At 25.6% G+C, this 26,074-nt stretch overlaps 2 protein-coding genes across 3 annotated transcripts in view; one reads left to right on the top strand and one right to left on the bottom strand.

Annotated features, from left to right (window-relative positions):
• The window catches only part of LOC113551912 (voltage-dependent T-type calcium channel subunit alpha-1H-like), a 163,383-nt gene that overhangs the window by 73,118 nt on the left and 64,191 nt on the right, over nucleotides 1-26,074 (bottom strand). For both annotated transcript variants that reach the window (XM_026954488.1, XM_026954487.1), the window contains exons 6-7: nucleotides 17,666-17,758; nucleotides 5,336-5,514 (exon numbers count right to left, since the gene is read on the bottom strand). In XM_026954488.1, coding sequence (XP_026810289.1) covers nucleotides 5,336-5,514; nucleotides 17,666-17,758 — 272 coding nt within the window. The remainder of the gene's footprint in view (nucleotides 1-5,335; nucleotides 5,515-17,665; nucleotides 17,759-26,074) is intronic.
• On the top strand, nucleotides 485-23,450 carry LOC113551914 (probable cytochrome P450 6a13). Its single transcript, XM_026954490.1, has 5 exons — nucleotides 485-626; nucleotides 21,159-22,111; nucleotides 22,189-22,413; nucleotides 22,896-23,147; nucleotides 23,206-23,450. The coding sequence occupies exons 2-5, from the start codon at nucleotides 21,220-21,222 to the stop codon at nucleotides 23,370-23,372; spliced, it is 1,536 nt and encodes a 511-aa protein (XP_026810291.1). The 5' UTR covers nucleotides 485-626; nucleotides 21,159-21,219; the 3' UTR covers nucleotides 23,373-23,450.

Genomic DNA, 26,074 nt, shown 5'->3' with positions numbered 1-26,074 from the left:
AATAAATAAACCATTATATTATTACTACGCATTTGTATTTTGTATAATTAATTTTTAACTAAGAGTAATATTATTTATACATAATATATTGAAGATCTCTAAATTATGTCTTTTATTAATTATTGCAGATAAATCATACTACAAAAATGAAAGTCAGAAATTTATATTAAACGTTGCATGCAGGTAGAAAAAGTTAATTTTCGCTATAAATTATTATACTGTTAAGATAAAACAGACACAACAATTAAATTCGCTAAATTACTAAGCTCAACTACTCTCTTAAGACAAAGGCCACCAGAAGAAAAATCCATATGAATTATTATATGCTGAGTTTACAGATTGAGAAGTTCAAAAAACCAAATAAATTTTTTTCGCTAAGTGGTCGGAAGTTACTTTGATTAATGATTATACCTTAGTATTTATTCAATATCGTATAAATGAAATAATTTTGTATTGCTGTGATAGTCGTTCATTTATTTTATTGTTGAATTTAAGTTAAATGTTTAATAATTGATTCTTCTTGTTAATTTGATGTTGAATGAACTAAATTTAAAAAATAGTTTACTTATTGATCGCGAAGAACAAGATTCACTCAATGCAAAAATAATCTAACACTTTTATAACTGGTACGTGTATAATTATTTTTATTATGGTATAATGATACATTATTTTATTTTTCGTAACACGCAAATACGTACATTATGTACGTGTTTGGGTTTTCAAAAAACGTGGTATTTGTAAAATTTACTTATTATTTATTACATTTTTACTTTTATAAATATTCTAAGTATTATTTATTTTTACTGTAATATTTCATTTAGTTATAATTTATAACAATATTATAACTAACCATACATTTTCAAGCTTTATAATTAACGTAGTAGTTATAAAGTGTATAGAAAAATATAAAATTCTTTACCATGTTTAAAAGTGTTTATAAGTACCTAGGCTACGAATAATACCATTTTAAGTATGACTCTTTAAAATTAGTACAAACGTTAAAAGACGAATCTTAAACTAGAATAGGCACTAAAAGTCAAATAAGAAAATACATTAATAACACAATATGATATTGAATTTTTGAACGTGGAGTATCATGAGTGAAAAGTTAAGACTGGAAAAGCAATATAGATATTTCTACTTGGATATTAAATTATCGACAACTTGTATAACTATAATATATTATAATATACACGAATGTTGCACACTAATAATATACTAGCATATTTGTTATAACATAGTTATCTATAAAAGTAGATTGATGCAATACTTTATACAGTGGCGGATGGGGCTGTTTTATTTTACCGGGAATTGAATTCAAGAGCCCAGAACGAAAGAACCCAAAAATTTTCTAATCGCTTCGCTCGCAATACATTTACAAAACAAGTCTATATAATTTTTACTTAAATATTATTTTATTTTAATATAAAACTATTCAATCATAATTATTAATACATTATTATTTTTTTTTAATACATCACATTATGCAGCCACCTTATCAATAATATCATTAGGGTTAATTTTAGTCAACATTTCTTTTTCAATACTCATTAACATTAAACTTTCTAAATGCTCTTGTGAGTGTCTTAAATAATTTTTTACATACTTAAGAGAAAAAAATCTAGTTATTTTATTGCACTTATCATTAAATGGCAATTCTTGTTATTTTTTTCTTTTCTGAGCACCACTCATACATACGATGCATTATAATAGTTAATAGTAATATAATCATTATCCATAATATACATAGAAAACGGGCATGGACCAATTGCGCCTAAAACAAAATTGTCCAATTTAAAACCAAATAATACTATTACTTATAACGAAAAAATAGAGTGAAGATATTAATATTAAAAATAATAAAGATACAATGGATCGATTGTTATTTATGAGTATAAGCATTTTAAGTTCAACAAATTTTGCTCATCATTTTGTAGTTAAAAATATATGAAATGTTGATTTTTTTTGTAACTAAGAATTGACAATTTAATACAAAGCTTATTATAATTTGTTTATACATCATACTGTAACCAAAAAATCTTAAAAATACGAGTTTAAAAACACAATTTATTTTTATGGATATTTTAAATTCAAATTTCGACGAAATTAAATATTTGATTGAATAATAACGTTTTATTAGTTATTTTATTTTTCTTTAAAAATATTATATATAGGTACTTAATACTTTTAGTGTATACTATCATTATAATATTTTATACTCTCAATGACATTTTAAAATACAATAATTTTAGTAAATATTAATTCTACTTACCGTATTACTATTAGTAAAATAAAATATTTTAATTATTTAATAGCAATATAAACATTAAACAAAATTATTTATCATTGAATCAAATTCAACACATATATTACAGTGACTTACTCCTCAATAACTGGGTATAATCAGCCGCCTAATGTACAACTGACAGTTACTTACTTTTTCCTCTTTTTATGATTATTAGTATGTAGATTAATATTTTACGATTAGGACTTAAATAGTAACATAATGAAAGAACTTCTAAAAACTAAAATTAATTTAAGAAAAATTAACAGGTATTTGATTAAAATTAATATTATAATATTTTAAAAGTGTTGACATTTTAGTATTCACAAATTATTTTTATGGAACACAAGAAATAATCACCGACAGATTTTTAAAATTTCTTTGGTTCAATTGAATAATTCCCTAGGGCCATGTCGAAAGGGTGACTATATTTAAGCTCAAAATTGTAAGAAGATTTAAAGTAAAAAATAATAATAATAATAAAAAATAGCTGTGAAAACAAAAAAAGTTGGCCAGCACCACAGAATTCACTTAAGATGCACTGTCACGCGCAACAGGATTTCAATTTCCCGTCTTCCTCGCCTATGAACCTGTAGTGAGATAGATCATGAAAAAAGGGTAAATGGCTATAAGAGTGTGGTGGCTGATGCAGGATGAACGAACGGCCATAGGGGTTCGGCGAGATATTTTCAAGCAATGTTTTCTCTCCGGTGTGTCGAAAACTTAAAGCCGTTTCACAACAGAAACTTTATTAAAACTTTAAACGAGACAAGATGCCGGCTTTGGCATATTGCTTTAACTTACTAGTTAAATACCCCATATGCGTACAGAGTCTTTGCCATTATTTTAACTTTAAGTATCATTAGTCTATTGGACAAGGTAAAATAGCAACAAAAAAAAGCAAAACGGTTACGATTTGATTATGTATATTTAACCTGTTTAAAGATTTATAGCGGAAATATATAAATAAATAATTATATATTATTATATAATTAGTTCAATTTAGTAAAATTGAAGTTAAACAAGATTACTAATCAATTACATAATTTTGTTTTATCATAAAATATCAATTAATTTTTTTTCTGGATTAATATAATATGATGATAATATACCATGTTTTTTTTTTATCAAAATTTATTGTTGTGAAAATAAATAAGCACGAGCAAATTGTAACAAAACCATATTTATTTGTTATAATACCATGTAAATCGATATTAAGAATCCGTTACTTATTATTGCATTATTTCTCTGAAAAAATAAAAATTGTATCCCAATCTTTAAATAATTATAATAATTAATTTTTTAAGTGCGAAACGTCATTTTTTTACTATTATGAAATTACCAAACATTAAATTTTTTGCAATTAAATGCATCGGTTTTTCGTGTTTAATTCAACAGTTTTTACTAGATGGTTGCTATAACGAGCCGTGTACTAATTACGTCAATTGTCGTATTTAAATTACAGAGTAAATACCAATGCCAGAAACTGTCAGGTTTAATATGCATTATAACTCTGAATAGACACGCAAACAATAATTCCCGTCGGAATAGATTGAAACTTGTAATGACTGACCATCCCTCACAATATGACGATCGGAAAAAATACAAAATTCTATTGGTAGTCGGTCGATAATGGATATACCTACCGCATTAAAACAAACGTTGCTGGTTATAGGTTAATCGTTGTGAACAACTGAGCATCATTGAATCGACGATCGTATAAATTATAGACGTGGACTGGTCAGGTGTGCAGTTGGTTTGCCGTAGCTCTATATATTATTATTAGATCCGTTGCGCACTTGACGATTTAAGTAAAACCAACATATTCATATTTAACAGTTATAATATTTTATAACTTATAAACTGCCGATATTGAGTCAAAGCGAATAAGTAATACGATAAGTTACCTAATTATATTACAGTTTATAATAGTATTATCTAATATGCGTGTAGCAGATATGTATGTATTATGAATTAATCAAGTTTACATCTATCATTAATTTTTTTGATTAATATTCGAAAAATTATAAAAAAAATTAATGTGATCACGTAGATTTAAAGTATTATAAAAAAAATGCCTACTAGAAGCCGACGTTCATTGACCGAAATTCACAATACTTCAATTTATACGAACAAGTAATACGTTAAGTTCATGGTTAAACCATAGTTTATAATATTATGTATAATTATTCATTACCAAATCAAGTATTCATCCATCGTTCACGTATTAACTAATCTGTCATTAATGATACAAGTAATGTGATAAAGATGATGTCCAATAAATGATTGCACCAGTTTGGACTTTAGAATTAATGAAAATAACTCGTACTCTTAATATACATATTTATCACAGCTGATGGTTTATATAAATATACTTAGGTATAAAAAAAATATCAATAAATATTACTATATACTATAATATACATATATCAAATAATATACTATAATTAAAAGTGCTATTTTGTTGGTAAAATTAGTAGTACCTACATTTTGATTTTAATTCCCATTGATGGAAATAAAAACTTTACATTTTGGGTTTATAGCATTTTAATCACTCATAATCTCGATAAAATATTTTAAATTAATTTCAGAGGTCCTACAAAAAGTACAAATAAACTTTATTACATATATTGAATATACTACCAGTAAAAGAACATATTCCAGAAAAAAAATATATCTGTAAAACTAATACATAAAAAGGCCGGTATAAAATGGTTTAGGAATTGTATTGTTGTAAAATACTGAGTAATATACCTCCCAGTTTGTTTATTCATTCGCATTATAATTAATAAAAACATTTTGAAATACATTTACTCATAGTTTTCTGTACAGATGATATAATAATTTATTGTCCGTCGTACTTTCAATGACGTGGACTAAAATTAAATTTTCATTAAGTAACATAAAACTATGATACAACACATAAAAATGTTGTAATTCGATCACAGTTCAATACCTGTTGTATACACCTTTTTGTAAAAGCTCGGTAGGTATATGTTGTTGAATCGAATATATAAAGTAAAGAAAAAATAGATAAAAAGAAATACTTACTTAACCATTTGGGCGTAACAGGACGAAGGCTCGGAGTTGTTTGTCGACGAGGTCAGTGTGCTGGTTGAGTGGAAACGAGCTCGTTCCATTTTCATTCTTTCCATTTCTCGCTTTTTTGTCTCGGAAAATTGTGTGGCTATGACCACTAAACATAAGTTTATCATGAAAAATGATCCGATCTAAAAACATAAAATAAAATACAACTATGTATAAATAAATCTTTTTAAAGTAATGTAACTTATATTATTATATTTTTAAAAAAAAAAAAAAACAAACATTTCGATGCAAAAATCATATTTAAGACGCGTATAATGTATATATTATTATAATGTAATCAGTAAGTATATAATATATATTCACATGAATCTTTAAGGTTGCCGAAGTAATGTCTCTTGCAGGTGGTCGTTTTGTTGTGTATTACAACGATTGTAAAAATACGACGACAGTTTACATTATTAAAGCTGTTGAAGCTTCTGGGATCGTTATAAATACTATATAAGTTTACTTATTTCCACTTATCTATTAGCAATACGCTACAGTATCATGTTTCAAGTTATTGTAAATAACGCAACGTATAATTTATTATTCTTTTTCAACAAGTTTTTGGCAAATTACATGTCATACACTTTTAGTTCTTATAAAATGGACGTTGAAAATGTGTAAGCCATCTCAATATACATTTTGCATTTGTACAACAATAATAATATATGTAGTATTTTTTAGTTATAATAAATGTGTTATTTGTATACCCTCGAAACTCTATGAAAATAACAATTTATTAGGAGACAAATATTATTGACATAGACAAGTTTATCAGCGAAGTATATTTTATATATTATTATTAAAAAAAGAAAAATACTTTTCTGTTTTAATATATGTATTGTGGCTTTTTTTTTTATCCCTATTGGCGATATTGATTATATTCGTTTGAATTATTGTCATCATTTACAAGTCATAAATTATTGTGTCGATTACAAGTTTAGCACCTACGCAATATATTTATAAATATTCTTATATTTACTTCTATGTACAAATAATAAATTACTGTCACGATTGTGTAAATATTAAATTTAAAACAAGAAAACTTGAATGTTGAATCTTAAACATTTTTAAGAAACACACTTCTCAAAAGATATTATTATGAAATCTAGTGGTTGTCGATTTTATTTGCTTAATATTTCTAGAGAATGTACAAAAAGGACGATTTCAGTCAGTATCTAGTTGCCTATACTCGCCTCCATTGCACGAAGTGTGAAACGTGATATATTATTTACTATCTGTTTACAAACACATTAAATGTGTTTTACAAGTATCAATTAATTTGTTCAAATATTTCTATTTCAAACGCAATTCAAACGTCTGTTAGACAATTCAATGGTGGATTCAAAGTTTTACGATTTTATTTGTAAATTAAAAATATTGAATATATTATATTATATAAAATATAATTTTGTCCAGTAGTTAAATTTTTCAAACTTATCAATTTTGATTAACAAATATTAAAATAAGATATTTAAATTCACGGTCATAATATATGCATTCAGGAACTCAATTTTGAAGTTTAAATCGATATTTTTATCCATATATTGTGTAACTATATAGTTATGCGTGAATATTTTATAACTATTCTGATAATAATATTTAACTGGTTATATAGAGGTTTTATACTTAGAGTATTTATATGATGGTAAATTTTTTTGTTTTAAAAATGTATTTATTTTATTGCGATAAGTTTTTGTGGATTTTAAACCAGCTCTAAATTCCTTATGGTTTAATGTAGATAATTTATATAAAATATTCATATATCGTATATAATTAGTTAGTGTTATTTTTGTAAATAATTATATAATGAAATCAGAATATATTTTTAATTTAAAAATAGTAACAATTTGTTATACTCAATAAAATATAATGACATATTTTATCACATTGTTGAAACTATAACATTTTTCACAGGTTATTTTAAATTGAAAAGGGTGTGTTTCAGTTAGGACGTATAAAAATCCAGTTATGTGAATTTCCATAAAAATATGTCAAAACAATACACTTGAGAAACGTGAAACTTTTTTGTTTTAAATGTTTGTTTTTACTTACAACAACCGATACCTACCATTTATTCGAATCGTCCAAATTTAATAAATTTACTTTTATTATTAATATCTTATCGAAATAATAAACAGTGAGTAGTGACTTGTTGATAGCTAACGAAAAATTCATAGATGTTACAACTCATTGTCTACTGGCTCACGTAAACGATTTGGCCATAAAAATCTATACAACTATACTCAATTTTGTATAGGTATGTTAGGTATTGTTTGTGTATTTTATCAAATTACTTTCAATGTATACTCATTTATATTTAATATTTATGCATGTGTGAGCATTGATATATTATATACTATTTATGATAAGTATATATAATTGATTTGTTTAGTATAAAAAACAGTCCTGTTCTAGACACGAAAAGAAGACTAATATTATTAACTGTAATTTATTGTTCTTTTACTAACATAATAGTTTATTTATAAATAAATATAAATATAAAGATTTTTTTTTTAATGAAAATACCGGAAAGTATTAATTTTTTCAGTGAAACATAATTTTACGATTGACATAATTTCCAATAGAGTAGAGTAATTTTTTTTCCATTGAAACATAATACTCAGTCATTTTGAACTTTTTTTTTAATCAAGGCTCGATCCGTACTCGTCTTTATTATCTATAATATTTTACAATATGAAATTCAATACTATAAAATCCAATATTTACGATGGACGGATTTTAATAAAATATGGGTGTACGTAATTTACAGTTTTAGTTAAGTAATGTTAGATACGTATAATATTTCAGTTCTAAATTATTTTAAGAAACATAAAATTATAAAATTTTTGTCTTATATGTTAATAGTATTTTGCCATTATGTACACAGTTTCTTTAATAATTAAGAAAGTCGTAAATTATAGGGTCCAAAGGTTACGCATAATCGCAACATCAAAAGTATTCTGCAGTTTTTTACTTGCAATTTATTAATTTTATCTGAAAAATAGTTTTTGTACGGTTATTAATTAAGTAAGTACTTCAATATTTTCCTTATAAGCGTATAATACAAATCTAAAGAAATAGTAGTGGCGTATACGCAGTTAAAATAATAAAATAATATGTTAATTATGAAATTAATCTAAAGGAATTGTTATCGACAAAATACTAGTTGTTATGTAAAACGTTAGTAATTTTTTTATTTATTTATAACCGGTATTTTTTATTAAATTGAGTAAGTAAAAACAACAGATACAACAAAATATAAAAGTGACATATAAGAAAAAGTCTTAACCTTACACAAATCATTCATTTTGAATTTGATCTTATTTAAATATTTACGATTACAATATTTTGAGTATAACATTATTAATAATTTTTAATCATATAAATAATGTTCTAAATCTAAAGGAACAATTTATTTAGTAAAAATTAAGTTATTAACTTAATTAATTATGTATATACTAAATAAATAATGAATACTGTAATATAAAACGTAAAATACAACAACAGAATAAAGGCATACTGAACTAGATAGTTTTTTATTAATATAATTTTAGCCGATGTTGTGTTCAGCTTTCGGTAAGCATTTTTTTGCTTATAGGTATTCAAGTCCTATGTCTTTAAATAGTTAATCAATGTTTATTGTTTAATTACCTATATAAATGATTCCGAACTTTCCAAAGTTTTTGATCCCTTCGAAAATATATATCCTAAGTTCAATATTTATTATTGTAGTCCAATAAAGTTGATACAATCACTTTACACATATTATACTAGTTTTATATTATTATTATTAAACAAATTAATATTAATTTGTAATGTTTTATCACGCTGATTTTAATTAATTTCATAATTTATGTTTAATTATCTTCAAACAAAATGTTTAGATTAGTATTGTTGTTTTTGTTTTTTTTTTTTTTTTGGGGGGGGGGGATTTACACATTGGTCATATATAGAATCTAATTTTTGGAGAAAAATTATTATAACCATTAACATACCTAGCTATAGTATAACGTTAACGTACTTTGTTTAATATCTTATGTTGTAGTACACAAAATTATATGCCGTAATTTATTATTTTAAACAATGTTGTTACTGTATTTTTTTAAATATATTACTTTTCATAGTAAAACAAATTGTATAAAAAAAAAAAATACAAATGACGGCGTATTGGCTAAGGCCAATTTGTTACACGCTAAATTCACCACTCAGATTTACATGTAAAAATAAAAACGTATTTGAATTCAGATGTAATATATTTTTTTTTATATCAGGTATTAGTTATTAAGTCTGTTGAGATCAAAATTTTAATCGTCTAATAAACGCATTATATTTCTTATTTGATAATTTTAGTACATGACTAGTTATAATAATATTTTTCGAATTAAGATCCTCTGATTGCCATTCAGTATACCGTTCTAAAAATTTAATAAATGTTGAGTTAGGGTAGCTATTTATTATTATAAATCTTACAATCATTGAATATTGGTAAATTTAATTTTAATGGCTTTAATTTATTATTAAACACAAATATTAGCTGAAATTATATATTATTATTTAAGCCAATAATTAGATAATTTATTTTTGTTTATAGTCTAATATAAGTAGATATAGAGGTAACCCAATTTAATAATAGGTCCATTATAAAACACCATTCAAAAATATGGTTTTGAAATAAACCTTTTTGATTTGTGAAATAGTTCATTTGAGATTTAAATTTATTTAACGCACATGTTATTACTATGATCACCTAAACATTTAGTTTATTATTTATAAGCCTATTTTAAGTTTGAAAGGACCGAGTTGTACACTAATGATGTGCTAAATTATTAAGGAGATTTCGACTACCATTTCACTCAACATAATCAAACTGTATAAACATAACGAACTATTGGTTCACTATATTTGTTACGTGTAGGTGTACATTATGATTTACAGAAAAAAAAATATTATTTCGTTTCAACGATATATTACTACGTATTATTATTAAGAAAAAAAAAATCCACAAAAATGATACGATGACTGTAAAATATCGAAATCACATATTTTTAATAGACAACAAAATCTTCGCCGATAAACGTTGGCACACGGTAATACGAACGATGCGCAATAGTCCTGTGAACTTATTGCTAAACTGGTTACTGTCAGTATAAGGATATACTGCACGTTCGTCTGTCGCATTAATGTCCGTGTATAGTGGATCGTGATGAATGATGGTACGCTGATATGGCACAAGTCCATAAGACTATAATGACAATGTGTTTAAGCTCATACCGAAGTGCCGGCAAAGAGCATCGACGTGTTACATCATTATACGAATTTAGTTTAGCGCGTGTGTAATTGGATTTTACCATACTAATTGCAATCTTCGGAGTGTGCGAAACGTGCTCGCATTTCGGATGGGTGATCAGCGTTAAACGTACCTAATACAGTCGTTGTATTCTTTTGAAAACAACAACACACAATACGAAAATTGCGAAGAATACAAATAGCTATATCCATTCGACACTTATTACAGTAGTTACAGGTACATCGATGTTTGCTGGTCTCGTGCCAACGTATATAACAGTTAAGTGGACGTTTTGTATGCGAGTTTTTTTTATGCGTAAAATCCACGCGCTCGACTGTGCAATTCAGTTGAGCAATAATGTATGATAAGCTCCTGCGACTAACTACGGCCGTTCGTCAGTATTTATAATTGATTGACAACGGTTGAGTATGTCAACCTGCTTCGAATTCGCTCCTAATCAAATATCATTATCAAATTCAACTGCCGACAAATAATTTGATTATAACACGTATTATAGTGTTTCACATCGCTGTACACTCCATGGACCGGCTATTCATAGGTATAATATAGATTAAGTAAAAATTATGATTAAAAAAATTCAGACGATATAATTTTTTTTATAAATACAATTTTATACAAGTCTTACGATTGTTTGAATGTACCTTCAATTTGTTTTTAATCATTTTAAATTATCCATAAGTTGTTTAATACATCGGTACATTTTTCTGAAGCTTACATTATTTCTCGTGATGTATGGGAAAACAAAAAAAAAATCACCCTTTGAGTGAATCATTAACTCTTTTGAGACACACTTTATTGTTGATATTTCATAAACAAATTATTCAATGCTCACAAATTTTTTTTCGTTTATTGTTTAACACAATGTTGGGTATACAATTAAAAAAAAAAATCATTCATTATTTTAATTATGTATTACTCTAAGGTACCTGATATAAGTATAAATTAGTTTTAATTGTATTTATTGTGTGTATAAATTAAATATTTTTTATATATATACAATCATAATATACTAAATATAAATTTTCTTCTAAAATTAAAACGTATTTCTGAATAATCTTAAAAATAAATTTCAATTTAATATTATATATATATGAATGAAACACATATACATTTATTTATAACTGTAAGTAGTTATTTTTATCCAAATAACAGATATTTTTATAGTGTTTATAACAGCACGTTTTCAATTTATACATCGTATAGCCAACATCAAATAATTACTTACTCAGAATAAATTTGTGTATTGTATACGTTAAGAAATTCTACACTTAACCATATAGTTTGTACTACCTACCATGTTTTTATTTTTTTCAACAGGTACGGGTAGTATAATATTATGTATAACATGCGTCTTTCAAATTATCATAATTTTTGTATAAGAATATTTCAATAAGCGCGATAAAAAATATCGGTGGAGAGCTACTTGTTATTTTCTCAACTGTACGGAAAAACATTGAATCGTAGATATGTTTTTTAATTATAATTAAAAAAAAAAAGAAGAATGTCCAAATGAGGTTGCTATGAAAACTTAAATGTACTTATTGTGTATTGGTTGCTAGGAGCAACCTAGGTATTGTAACGTGAAATTATAATGTTATATTAAAAAATGAATTAGAATTATGGAAAAAATGTTAAATACAACCTAAACAACATATATCTATGATAAAATGACAATTTTTTTAAATTTACATGTGATTATATAAATAAATAAATAGCGAAGACAATTTATTTATTTTATTATTACATAGTATATGATAAAAAAAGATTTACAGCGACTCATTATATTTGAATTTGTTTTTATACTTTCGTAAAATGTATTATTTATTTATTTTACACATGGATAAACTAAATAAATAAAATACATTTTGAATTTTTATCTTTTCAGAAATATCATAATTTACAATATCCATATAATTTATTACTCAACTATTCAGCATTTATGTATTTGAGAAATTAATTGAGATTGAGATTTTAATAGTTTACAATTTTTTATAAACTATGTATATAAGTAAAAAACTGTATATGTTATTAAATTGTAGTACAAATTATTATGATATAGTATTATATATATTTTAATTAATCGTACATGAAATTTATAAACGTATTGAACAGTTATTTTTATAAAATACTGTTTTTTCTTATAAGAAACGGTCTTTTTTAAAAAAATTAAATTTATATATTTATATATATCAATAATTTTTCAAAACTAAAACGTATTCTGTTAGAGAATAACTTATAAAATATTTTATGATTTTTAACATGTTTTGGATGTGCAAAATAGATGTGCAATATAAACATTAATTTACAAATACGTTTATCCCTATATGCATAAAATTGTTTTTATTATTTCGTTTATTTTGCTTCAGAAGTAATGTAAGTATTATTTATTATTTTCTCATGGTTTCGTATAACTGTCAAATGTTATTTTATTGAATTTTGGTTTTATTGAAATACGTTATTAACTATTATTATACTTGTATCTCGAAAAAAATATTTTAAAAACTAAAATCATAAGACATAATTGAATATTTAAAGATATGTTCATCTGATAAATTATTTTTAGAAAATATGTATATTTATTTTTATAAAAAAAATATCAAGGTCGTTATTTTTTGAAAATTTGGTTGACAACTCCCGGTTAAATTTGTTTATGTCTGCTGCTTATGTACTCTGTAAGTCTGTAAAAAGGAAAACTAGAAAGACTTGTTTAGCCTGTTGCGTTTTTTTTTCACTTTATAGAATTGAAAACGTACACTCGGGAGAAGAAATTGAAACTGGCGGAACAGTTTTACTTCAGACACTTTGAGATGAAATGAAATATTAAGGAAATATTCTGTGTACATTTGGTGTATAATATATATCAATACTGTACAATTTTTGGTGGATTTTCTTTTGGTCTATTTATTCTGTATAATAGTTTTCTCTTTGTCGATAATAGGTACTGTCAAATATTTAAATAATGAAAACGATTGCATTAACATGGTAGTGTCCGTATATATTGGGTACGGTGTGTCTATGGATATATTAATAATAATACACTTAAGTACTTTATACTTTACATGTTATAATAACCATACTTTATTTATCACGCTTTTATTAGTCTCTTTATTATTATATTATTTATAATAATGTCTCTTTCGTCAACCAAAATTGTATCCGAATATGGATTTTTTATCGCATTTATTACATTAAATCATCCAATATTATATAAAAACATAATATTAAATTGTTTTTAGTTGATAGATTTGAATTATGTCAATAGCTGCTTAATACTGTTTACAATAAATTAGAAAATATTTTGTATTCAAAATGAGTTGTAAAATAATATTAATAAATTTAACCTTTGCTGAGTCTCGTTTTATTCAGGAAAAATTAACAGATTAATCAACAATTTCGAGTACATTTTTATATTTACAGTCTTTGAATAATTTAAGTAAAATATAAAAACACCAAATTATTTTACTATACGAAAACAAATAACTAAACAATTAAAAATTAAATATAAATTGTTTAAAAATTTAAAATATAGTGTCACTTCATGTTGTTATTGCGAATAGAATTCAATTAGGAAGGCTTTATTTTAATATTTTTTTGTATTTTATTATAAGATTTCCTGAATTATAATATCTTGATTGTTTTGTAAAAATCACTTGCTTGATAGTAAATTAGATAAATAAATTTGAATAAAAAGTGTTACCAACTTATTATAAAACTTAAATAATATAACAATTTAACAATTTATTTTTTAAAGTATGACCAATAATATATTTTCCCGAGGATTAATGATACGTATGATATAAAATAAAATAATTATTGCAGATTAAGTAATTCATTTATTATCATAATATTTTCATGAAAAAACATTTATTATTTATAATTCACTTAAAATGTTTATTTCACGATTGATTTTACACTCGAAGAAAAAAATGTATAAGGACATAAGTACTGTTTTCTAATACTATAGTTATAGTTTTAAAAAAATATTTAAGACACGATGACTGTGGTATTATTTTGAATAATTTAAGTATTATACGATGCAACACCTGTACTTAACAAACAAGTATCAATAGTGAACAACTCATTTAGTACCGTTAAGCAGAAAAATATGATTTAAATTTCAGCTTTCTAATTATAGCAAACATACATCAATAGAAAACACTTTTTTTTAATTCGCCTGGGATGGATGTTGTATAGTTTTTTCTCTTTAACGTTTTTGTGGTTGTCGGCGTATTCAAAATGTGGGCCTCCATAAGCACAAGAGGAGACGAACAAATTTTAAGCACCGTGCTCGTACCATTACGAATGCATTAGGCTATTGTTTTTATGTACGGTGTTCGTCGTCACATAAAAAAAAAAAAAAAACATAATAATTCTACAGTGAAATTAAAAATCTGGGAGCCGCTTAAAAAAAAAGGCTTTTAATTCGACGGGTAATTACTTCCCTTAAAAGAGGAGAACGTTGCGCGGAGGATGGAAAATGGTCCGGGACAGTTTATTGTCTCATTTATGTGATTAAATTCGTATATCCCTTGTGCGATGATCATAGAACAATAAACTTCATGATTTATAAGATGCATCGAAATTTCCAAACAGTTTGTATATAAAAACCAACAAACGCATAAAATTACATTATATGTGCTGAGCACTTTGAATAATCTCGTCCTTATTAGACTTTGTTTGAATCTATAACATAAATTTAGCACGCATACAGTGGATACCCAAATTCTGTAGTGGTTAACGGCACACTGCGGTGGTAAACATTTCCCCTTACAATTATGGCCAGACCGTAAAATATGAGAGTAAAATGTGAACGGGATAACGGGTAACACAAGGGCGTCGGAAGATGGATGACATGAAAGTACAGTTCTGTACCGATGGCCGCACAGCGGTCTTTATTCGATACTAAAAGTTTATCTCGCCACACAGATGTCCTATCTGTTAATAGCATCTACCAAGGATAGATCCATTATTGTTTAATAAAGTATTGGATAATAACAATAATAATTTACTAACTGTTCTAACAAAATATATTTATTATTATATATATAAATAAATAGGGAAATATTATATTGGAGGTACCTATACCTCTGACGTACTTATCAGTGATAAATTATTAATAATCTGAATTATGAATGATCAAGAAACAGATTTATCTTTTTCAAATATTATATTTTTATTGTAAATAATCGTAATAACTGATGACTATTAATATTTTTGTCATTAAAATCTGACTCGATTTTTCGTTGTTTTTATTGACTAATTAATTACCTACTATTTTTTTTCCGGTAATGTACCTATAAATATAAACATTATACAAGATACGATATATAAATATAAAATGTTGATTATTGTTTAATCGATTTATATATGTTATACCTACCTATATTAAAGTGAAAAATATGTTGTGATTTTACAGTCATATTTTTTTAATACATTTTATCAAAAAATTAAAATGGCTAATGAAAAGTGTTGTAATTTACCTAAATTATTCAATTGAACATTTGTTGTAAGCTATACTTTAAATGTAATATGAACATCGTACAATTTTCATAATTAATTCATAATCCAATTTGAAAATCAACCCTAACCGTGTTTACTTACTTTCACATTGTCTATATTAAATTTTATAATAATTAGGCACGCAAAATGTTCATTTAGAATGTTATATTTGTCAATTGACCACTTTAATTAGTTAATTTAAATTCAATAACCTATAAGTATGTAAGATTGCATTCTACTCTTGATTAAATTTATAAAATTTTTAGCTAATCTTATCATATAAGTATTTTGGGTTAAAAAAGAGATATCTGTTAAAACTTTAAGACAGCTGATTACAAGTTTTATGGTGCTGTTTAACATTATTTCAATAGGACCATAATTTTCTTATTCATACTTCTTAAAAGTTACATACAAATAGTTAAATAAAATAATAATAAAATAATTTAATAAAATATACACAAACAGTCTTAAAACTTAGTTCTTATTTCTATTTCCATACCTATTCAATGAATACTCTGTAGTTAATAGTAGTTTTTTGCGTAGCGGAATGTTAATGTACTTTTTCATAATTTACTATTGTAGTATCTTTTTTCGTAATCTTACTGAAGTAAATGTAAATATATCTTTTATTTTTATAACAAAAGAAATAATTAAACCAATCGAGTTAGCCATTTCAAATCGACAATGGCATTTTATTTTCGTATTGTAAAAAGTACCTATTTTATAATTCAAGAAAACAAAAACTATATGAAAAGGTGTACACTTGAACTTACATTTAAATTGTTCATAATATAATAATAAAATTTTCTTTGAGGGTATAATTTAATTTTGAAGTGTAAAATATTTCATGAAATATGTAATATTTATTTTTGAAAAATAGACTACAGTGCTTTCAAGTATGATATTGTTTATTACTTAAATAAAATAAAATAAATTAAGTATAACTTATTTTTCATATCACTGTTTGATGCTTTAAATTAAAACCTTCAATGTTTTCAAACCTAATACAAAGACTACTATCTAGCTTATTTTATCACAGTATGATAAAAATATAATTATAATGCATATACATTTATTGAAGTGATATCACATAATAATTGGAATGTTGTTTACTCATACTTTCGTTAATACAAATATTATAATTTTCTTTGATTAATAATAATATTAATAATAATAATTTATTTAAGCAGCTTATCCAAAATTTATACAGGTATATTCCATTATAGTACATTAATAATAAATACGTAATTACTAGTAAATGAATGAATAAGTTAACATTTTTGGGTTATATTTCTAGGTAAGGTACACTTATATGCCTTGCACTATAGTACACTTGTGTAAAGTTTGGGGATTTATTTGCTTGGGATGATTTCGCTAACACGAGTGTATAAAATAATATTATGTTAATATATAATATTTTTTTATCTGAAAGATTTACATCTTCTACAGCATTATTAATTCTCATCTTTTACGACACTTACCACGATGAGCAGCACGAAGTAAATCCAGTCCCAGAATGAATGAGCGTCTTGGACGTAATACATTATATCAACCCATCCTTCCAAGCTGATGACCTGGAATTGAAAAATAAATAAATATATTTTAACGCCTTTATAAGTTCAATTTTCGTAGAAAAATGGTTTGATTTGCGGAAAACGCGCAGTTAAATATTGTATCCGTTGTTCATAAGTACTAGGTTTAAATTCAATGCACCGTCTGCTCGTGAACGTTTTTCTTTCAGCTTACTTCAAGACTCCTAGTCAACATAAATCACTTCTCCCGGGAACGTGGCCAAACAGTTTGCAATAGGGATGTCCAATCTCATCCGATAAATCAGCCAGAAAACTTCAAATCATTGATGTCTTTCCATCACCCCTTATTGCGGTGTATTAGACACTTTTTGGCTCCAATGTAGTTTTTATATATATGTATATAAATACATGTATTATGTTATATATAAACTAACCTATTCTTCCGTATTTTATCTAAGTTTATAATGTATAGAAACGAAGATTATAACTTATATATACATATACGAAAGTTTCTAATAAATATTTCTCCTCTCCGAATTCTATTTATATTTGTTTTGAAACATTGAAGTTTATTTTACTACAATATAATTATCTAAACTCTACCGAGATGGATATTTCTGTACATTATTATTTACTAATAATTCAGTTCAATATGAAGTATTATAAATTATAACATATAGAATACGAAACCATAAATTATTCTGAAATAAGACTGTGGACAATATATAATCTATACAATTAATTTGTCAAATTCCATAATCATTATATGGAATCATATATATTATCATTAAATAAAGAGGAAAATAGATAAGCTTGTAAAGTTGTTACTATAATAGAGTTACATTAATCATACAGCTTAGGTCATGTTATACTATTAATAAATTGAGTTACTAAATTTCCATTTAAAATTCGAAAAAACATCCAACGTTGAAATAAATCTTATCCCTTATTATTTTTAAGTTATTATATAATATTTAGATTATATATATTTAATTTTTATAGTTATATAATAAAGAAAAAAAAATCAGATATTGATATAAATATAATGAATGTTTAGTAAAAAGAATAATTACTTTTAAAAAATGGACTTCGTTATGTAATTTAGTTAAAGCCTTGTCAATTACTTATTGATTGAGTGTAGAATAAGTTAAATTTGAATAGAATTTTCACCACACTCGTAAAATTATTTACATAAAAAACGTATACTCTTAGATATTAATGAAAATGCATGATCAATTTAAAATGTGTATATTTTTTATGGACGTTAATATTACGATAATAATAACAATATATAATATTATAATATTTATAACAAAGTTTTCTAATCAATCTGGAAAGTTATAAAAAATAAGTTAATATCATTTATCAGAAAATCATTAATGAACATTACATGATATTATTTTTATTTATAAACAGTCTAACTAATACGATTATCCAATGTTTTATAATATCTTAATATTACCTATATATTATTATTTTGAGAAACATAGTTGGTTTAATTACCTATACCTTTCAATCGACATGTTTCCAATTATAATTCTGTAAAGAAAATAATTGTTTACATATTTATTGATAAACTATTGATCTATAAAGTCTTTGTAAGTATGAATTTTTTTTTTTTATAATCATTTGTTTTGTTTTTCATAATAACACTCGGTATAAAGGTATGAGTCGCTTTTCTTTTTTGTTATTCGTATAGTAAATTTTAAACAATACGTGTTCTCTATACTGAAGCAAAACCACAAACGGCACAATATTTCCATCCAGCTACTTTGATTCACGTTTCGCGTTTTGGTGCGCTTAAATGTGAACACTGAAGAGAGTCACGATTTGATACGCATCGTATGCGCGCTTTCATCAGCGCGCGAACGATTCGCGTCCATGTAAAACGGGCCTAAGACGAGTGTCATCATACACATACACGTTGTACAGCAATGGAAAAAAATACGTCACCCATTTCAAAATGAATAATGATATTATAACGTATATAACAGGGGTGTTCAACCTTTTGTGAAACCTTTGCTGAGCCACATCACGTGAGTAGAAATATTGTTGTGGGCCACATACATTTTAATATATATTATTATATACAATTAATTGATGGTTTTGAAATTTAAGTGAGAGCCGCATCAATATCTATCGCGGGCTGCGGGTTGAACACCCCCGATAGCATAATATTAGAAGTTTATGTTGAGCAGGAAATAAATAAATAAATAATGTGTGGACGACAGAGCACTATCTAAAAATTGCGAATGGGTGGAATACATTTATTGTAATAAATTGTCGTGTGGACCGATCAGAAACAAAAATATTTGCCCGTGCTAGCCACTTGCTTCGGTCTAGCTAGTGAGATCTGACTATATAATATCTATCTATATTATATTCTTATAAATATTCGTATTTCGGATAAAAGTATCGAAAAATAATTTGCAATTTATTATTAATGAACAAGAAACCTAACGGCTTGTATTTATTGTAAGGCAGCGGCGGCGTTCTCGCCGAGTGTGAAGTGTTTCATCATATATTATGTTATGGAAAAATTAAGATTCATAGTTATAATGATTTTTTTTATCTTTACTTGTAGTTACTGTAAACTAAAATTTCGTCTTTGAAAACATTAACTTTCTTGTTAAATTTGCAGGAAAATAATACATAGTTGGTGCCCATCTTTGATGATATGAAACTATGGTGAACTTATTCTGTGCATGTGGTCTTATTTAGAACTTAGATACAGCTTGACATGCGATATAATTTAAAAAATGTGTAATTATTAATATTAAATATAAGCAAGGTACCTTAAAGTGTTTGTTTTCACAACTTTTCCATCTATAAATTATATATCTCATAAACACAAACAGCATTTTTCAAGGGCAGGCAATTCAAAAAATACATTTTAGTGATTAGAGCACTTTTTACAGAAATATTATTTTAAAAAAAATGTGATATAAAACTATACAGAAAATAGATTTGGTTAAATAAATGTATTAAAGATTACATAGTAATTTGAATACAATTGGCATACAGGTTTTTTTTCCGGAATACCATAACAGTTAGAACAAAGTAAACCGGTTTATAATGCTAATATAAGTTAAATATAGGTATTATCAAAATTAAAGTTAAATATAATATGACATTAATTTTCAATAACAAACATTTACGATAAGCAATATTACTTGGGAATTATTTAATAATAAACAACTATAAGTAAAACGTATGCCATTAAAATATGTAACGTGTTTAAATTTAAAATAATATAGTACGAACTGGACTACTGTGGTCATTTGGAAGACTATTGTACATTATCTTAGGAGAAACGAGAAATCCCCTCCATACCCTATAGGTATATTAGACATAACAACAATATACTGTGGAGGGCCAACGCTATCGTTTCTCTGTTGGCGTAGATCCGAGATCGTACTACATTATAGTAACTACTTTACAGGAATACAGTGTTGATTCGTGTGTGTATAGTGTATCGTACTTCGTGCAAACAGTCTGGGATTATGTATTCGTTCACTGCCAATTGGTGGACAAATGTCATTACGCTATGCACAATAATTGTCACCGTCACCTACTACTTCAGCGTTTCGACCTTTAAGAAATGGGAAAAGCTCAATGTGCCGTACGTAAGGCCAATTACACCGTTGTTTGGGAACTTTTTGAATGTAGTTGTGGGCAAATACCATCCGTTGGAGTTATACAATAAAATCTATTACGAATTAGCCGGTCACAGGTACGGAGGACTGTTCCAGATGAGGACGCCCTACTTAATGATTCGTGATCCAGAAATAATTAACGACGTGCTAATTAAAGATTTTTCAACGTTCTCCAATCGTGGTATTTACTCGGACTTTTCGGTAAATCCGTTGTCGAACAACTTGTTCTTCATGGAAAACCCTCAGTGGAAAACAATTAGAAACAAATTGTCACCTGCGTTCACATCGGGAAAACTCAAGATAATGTATGATCAGATCAAAGAGTGTAGTAAACTATTAATGGAAAATATCGATAAAGAATTAAAGGAAAACAACAATCAAATAGAAATAAGAGACATTATAGGAAAGTATTCGACCGACGTTATCGGTACTTGTGCTTTCGGGCTTAAGTTAAACGCCATAAACGATGATGAATCCGAATTTCGCAAATACGGAAAATTGATATTTACACCATCGCTAAGAGCACTTTTCAGAGAAGTGTGCTTGTTGATAAGCCCTGCACTTTTGAAAGTCATAAGAGTAAAAGACTTTCCGACGGACGCCACTGATTTTTTTCACAGAGCGTTTAAAGAAACGATAGCGTATAGACTAGAAAATAAAATTGTCAGAAACGATTTGGTTCATTATTTACTGCAAGCAAGAAACGATTTAGTTTTGAATGAAAATTTGCCCAAACATGGTGAGATATTTATTTTGTTCAAAATATTGATTCAAAAAATATCAATCGTTGTGTAAAATTGTAAAATTTTGTTTTAGAAAAGTTTACAGAATCACAAATCGTAGCAAATGCTTTTGTAATGTTTCTTGCTGGGTTTGAAACTGTATCCACTGCTGTAAGTTTTTGTTTACATGAATTATCGTTAAATAAATCTATTCAAGACAGGGTACGTCAAGAAATTCAACTAAAATTGTCTCAAAATGACGGAAAAATTGACCACGCGCTTTTAATGGAACTTAATTACTTGGATATGGTTATAGCAGGTAATTTATTGTTATTATTATTGTAGGTAATATTCCATAACATTAACAGATTAATATTATTTAAGCAATGATTTTTTTTTTCATTTAACTCTTCATTTAGGGTGCAACTATTTTATTTACTTATTATTCACTTTATTGTTTATTGTTGAGAAATATTATTTTCCTCCTCAGCTCACCTCATTATCACTAATATTTTGAATTAATAAAATAAATATTTACGAATGGTATTTTTTAACAAATAATTGAATTTATCCAATCCAATTTTGATATATTTTGTATATATTTAATTAAACATATTTATATTATATTTATTATTTCTAATAATTTAAATATTTTAGATAGATAACCAAAGTATGTTTTTAATATATTTTTTTTTTAATAACGAACTATATTCGTTTATTTGTATATCAATTTGATAATAAGTTAAAATAAATCATATAATATAAAAATAACATATGCAATATAACAATTATATTTTTTAGAAACACTCCGTAAGTATCCCGCACTGGTCGCTTTGTTCAGAAAAGCGTCACAAACATATCAAATATCCAATGATTCATTAATAATTGAAAAGGGTCAAAAAATAATAATTCCTGTTTATGCATTGCATTACGATAGTAAGTATTATACGGACCCTGAAAAGTTTATTCCTGAAAGATTTTCGCCGGAAGAAAAAGCTAAACGTCCAAGTGGTATTTATATTCCATTTGGCGATGGACCTCGAATGTGTATAGGTATATTTTTTATTGGAAAATTTAAATGCAATAATTGTAAATAATTAAAAATTTTTAGGAAAACGTTTTGCTGAGATGGAAATGAAATTGGCTTTTGTCGAGATGTTGACAAAATTTGAAGTATTCCCATGTGAAAAAACGAAAACTCCACTAAGATATTCTAATAAAGTTTTAACATTGATGCCAAGTGATGGAATTTGGCTAAAATTTAAAAAAATTAATTAACCAAAGATAATATTATATGAAATAAAAAAAAACTGACGTTTTAATTTAACTTTTAAATAAAGAAAGTTGAATGGTTTATTTTTTATTTTTTGTTTCTAAATATTTTGAATATCATTTCGAAACTTAAAGTTTCATGTTAAATAAAAGGTCTCTATTTCAAATGAGACAAGGAAGATTAGTTACTTTTCTATAGTAGATGTTGAAGGTTGAGTTTATTTCGTCATTGGAGAATAGATCACTATAAAGTATGTATTTAACTAATTAACTTGAATTCAATGAAAAATAATTGCGTACAAAAAATATATTTAAGATAACAAAAAGAAAACCGGTCTATAATTCTTAGTATATACTATATTCTATGAATTTTTTTTTTTTGGGGGGGGGGAAGCATAAATAATTAATTTTAATTTTAATTTAAATACATCAGATTGAATTTATTTTTTCCGAAGACACTGCTTAGGAAAATTACATTGTTTGTATAAAATAAAATAATTGACAGCAAAAGGGCTGTGTGTAAACTGTGACAAAAAAAAAAAAAAATTAACATTAAACAAACTGCGACAATTTATACTTTATACTTTATATATATGATATATATATATAGATACTTAAGATACTAAGTGCATACCGATACAATAACATATATAGGTATAAACATGCATCATTTATACCTACCTTTCTGTTATTATGTAAACATATCATTTAATAATTAATATGTTATGTTGGAGACAAATTTGTAAGAAAAATCCAAATTAATTTTTAAGTTTATACGCAATATACTAAATATCGGCTCCTTTACAAGCACAAGATTATCGTGCTGAAGTACGTGCTGTGTCGTGTAATATTGTATTTAAAATGGAACTTACAAAAGTGTTAGCCAAAACAACAAACAATTATTGGTGCTAAATAATTTTAAATTTAAATTTAAATATTATACCAAAATAAGCAGTTATTCAATAAAGATTTGCTCAAAGAAAACATGCAGCCAAATTGGTTTTAAACAACGAAAATATTACTCTACAAGAAAAATAATTTTTTGTACATAATCTATAACAGTTATAGACTATAACTATACCATAATATATATATATATAATTATAAACGTATATGTGTTATCGTATCGGTATTGTACATAGTATCTATAAAATATATTAGGTATATATGTATAATATAAATTGTCGCAGTTTGTATAATGTATCTTATCGGTTTTATCACAGATTGTATAATTTTAATTTTTTTTTTTTTTGTCGCAGTTTACCATCTACCATCAAAAGTAACCACGAGTAATATTTTTAGCTACATTAATATAACTGCAATAGTTATTCATTGTTTAAATATTTTATTTCTTCTAAATTCGAACTATTAGAACATAAAATTTCTAATATCTCTAACCTAAAAATTATGTACAATTGTAGTCATAATACTGAAATATGTAAGAATTTGTATTTTTTGCACGTGTTGACCCTAAGGTCGAGTCGGTGGAACTTATAAGCTTTACACACGCAGTAGTCAATGAAGACCAAAGATTTAATAATAAAAATGGGAAAATAAAATATTCTAAATGTATAAGAATAATAATTTGAAGATAATCCTGAGATTTATTTTACACGATGCAGATTTGCAAATAATAACAATTTAAAAGTATATACAATTTTAATAGAATGTGATTCAATTTTGGCACATGGCAGATGTACAAGTATAAAATATTTAATCGCAACATTTTTTCACATATAATATTAGATTTTTGGCACATGGGTGAGGTATAGAAAATAGGGAAAAGATAATAAGTTGGAAAGAGAAATAATATTTTTTTATGTCACCGAATGGTGAATTTTGTAAGGTAAAAATAAGTTTTGACGGATGAACAGTAGAGTTCGCCCCTTTGGCATATAATAATATAATACAATTTTTTACTACGTGGCTCCGCGGGGTCCACAAACACTCTCGTGCTGTGACCACGGGGTTACCAGTAGGAACAGTATAGCACGTTCTATATATATATATATGTCCCGGTAAAAGAACGAATACCGGTTAAACCTAGAATTTACCGGCAAATCCTAGGTTTTGCCGACTACTGTTGGTAAAACCTAGGATACACAACATCGTTTGGTCAAACCACGAATGATTTTTGTAGTTCGGATTTTTACAAACGAGATTTGGTAAATCTTAGGATAAACAATCAGTGTTAGTAAAAGTCCAAACATTTTTATCAAAGTCATTAATTATTATTATTATTTAAGTATATTAGGTAGGTAATACGGCAATGACTAATATATTAGTAAGTATATTATTTTATTATTATTATGATTAAGTACTAATACAAAAATTGACATATTAAATATACTAGTTACATTTATTACTAGTATATTATTTAATTTCCATTTTTCGACAAATTTCGTCTAAATTCTAACTTTAAACGCATATAAAAAAGTACCCATGTATTGTTAATATTTTTGTGCAGCTATAAGAATACATTTTTTTTGGATTTCGTATTAAATTTTCAAAAAATTTAACTATGTGAATAATTTTTTATTGCAATATATATAAAATTTAAAAAGATTGAAAATTTCTCTTGCCTATAAATCATTTAAAATAAGTAAAAAAATTGAATATTTTATTGTATGATTAAAATAGTAATATAAAAATTTGTTGTTTATTTTTATGTTTTAGAAGACAAAAAAATTTGAAGAAGTGTTAGAGTA

Source organism: Rhopalosiphum maidis, chromosome 2 (assembly GCF_003676215.2).
Source record: "Rhopalosiphum maidis isolate BTI-1 chromosome 2, ASM367621v3, whole genome shotgun sequence".
NCBI classification, from domain to species: domain Eukaryota; kingdom Metazoa; phylum Arthropoda; class Insecta; order Hemiptera; family Aphididae; genus Rhopalosiphum; species Rhopalosiphum maidis.
This window is presented reverse-complemented; position numbering and strand designations above follow the sequence as displayed.

Coding starts and splice junctions, on each gene's coding strand:
- LOC113551914 (XM_026954490.1), top strand. CDS start 21,220: ATGTATTCGTTCACTGCCAATTGGTGGACAAATGTCATTACGCTATGC. Junction 22,112..22,188: donor TGAAAATTTGCCCAAACATG/GTGAGATATTTA, acceptor ATTTTGTTTTAG/AAAAGTTTACAGAATCACAA. Junction 23,148..23,205: donor TGGACCTCGAATGTGTATAG/GTATATTTTTTA, acceptor AAAAATTTTTAG/GAAAACGTTTTGCTGAGATG.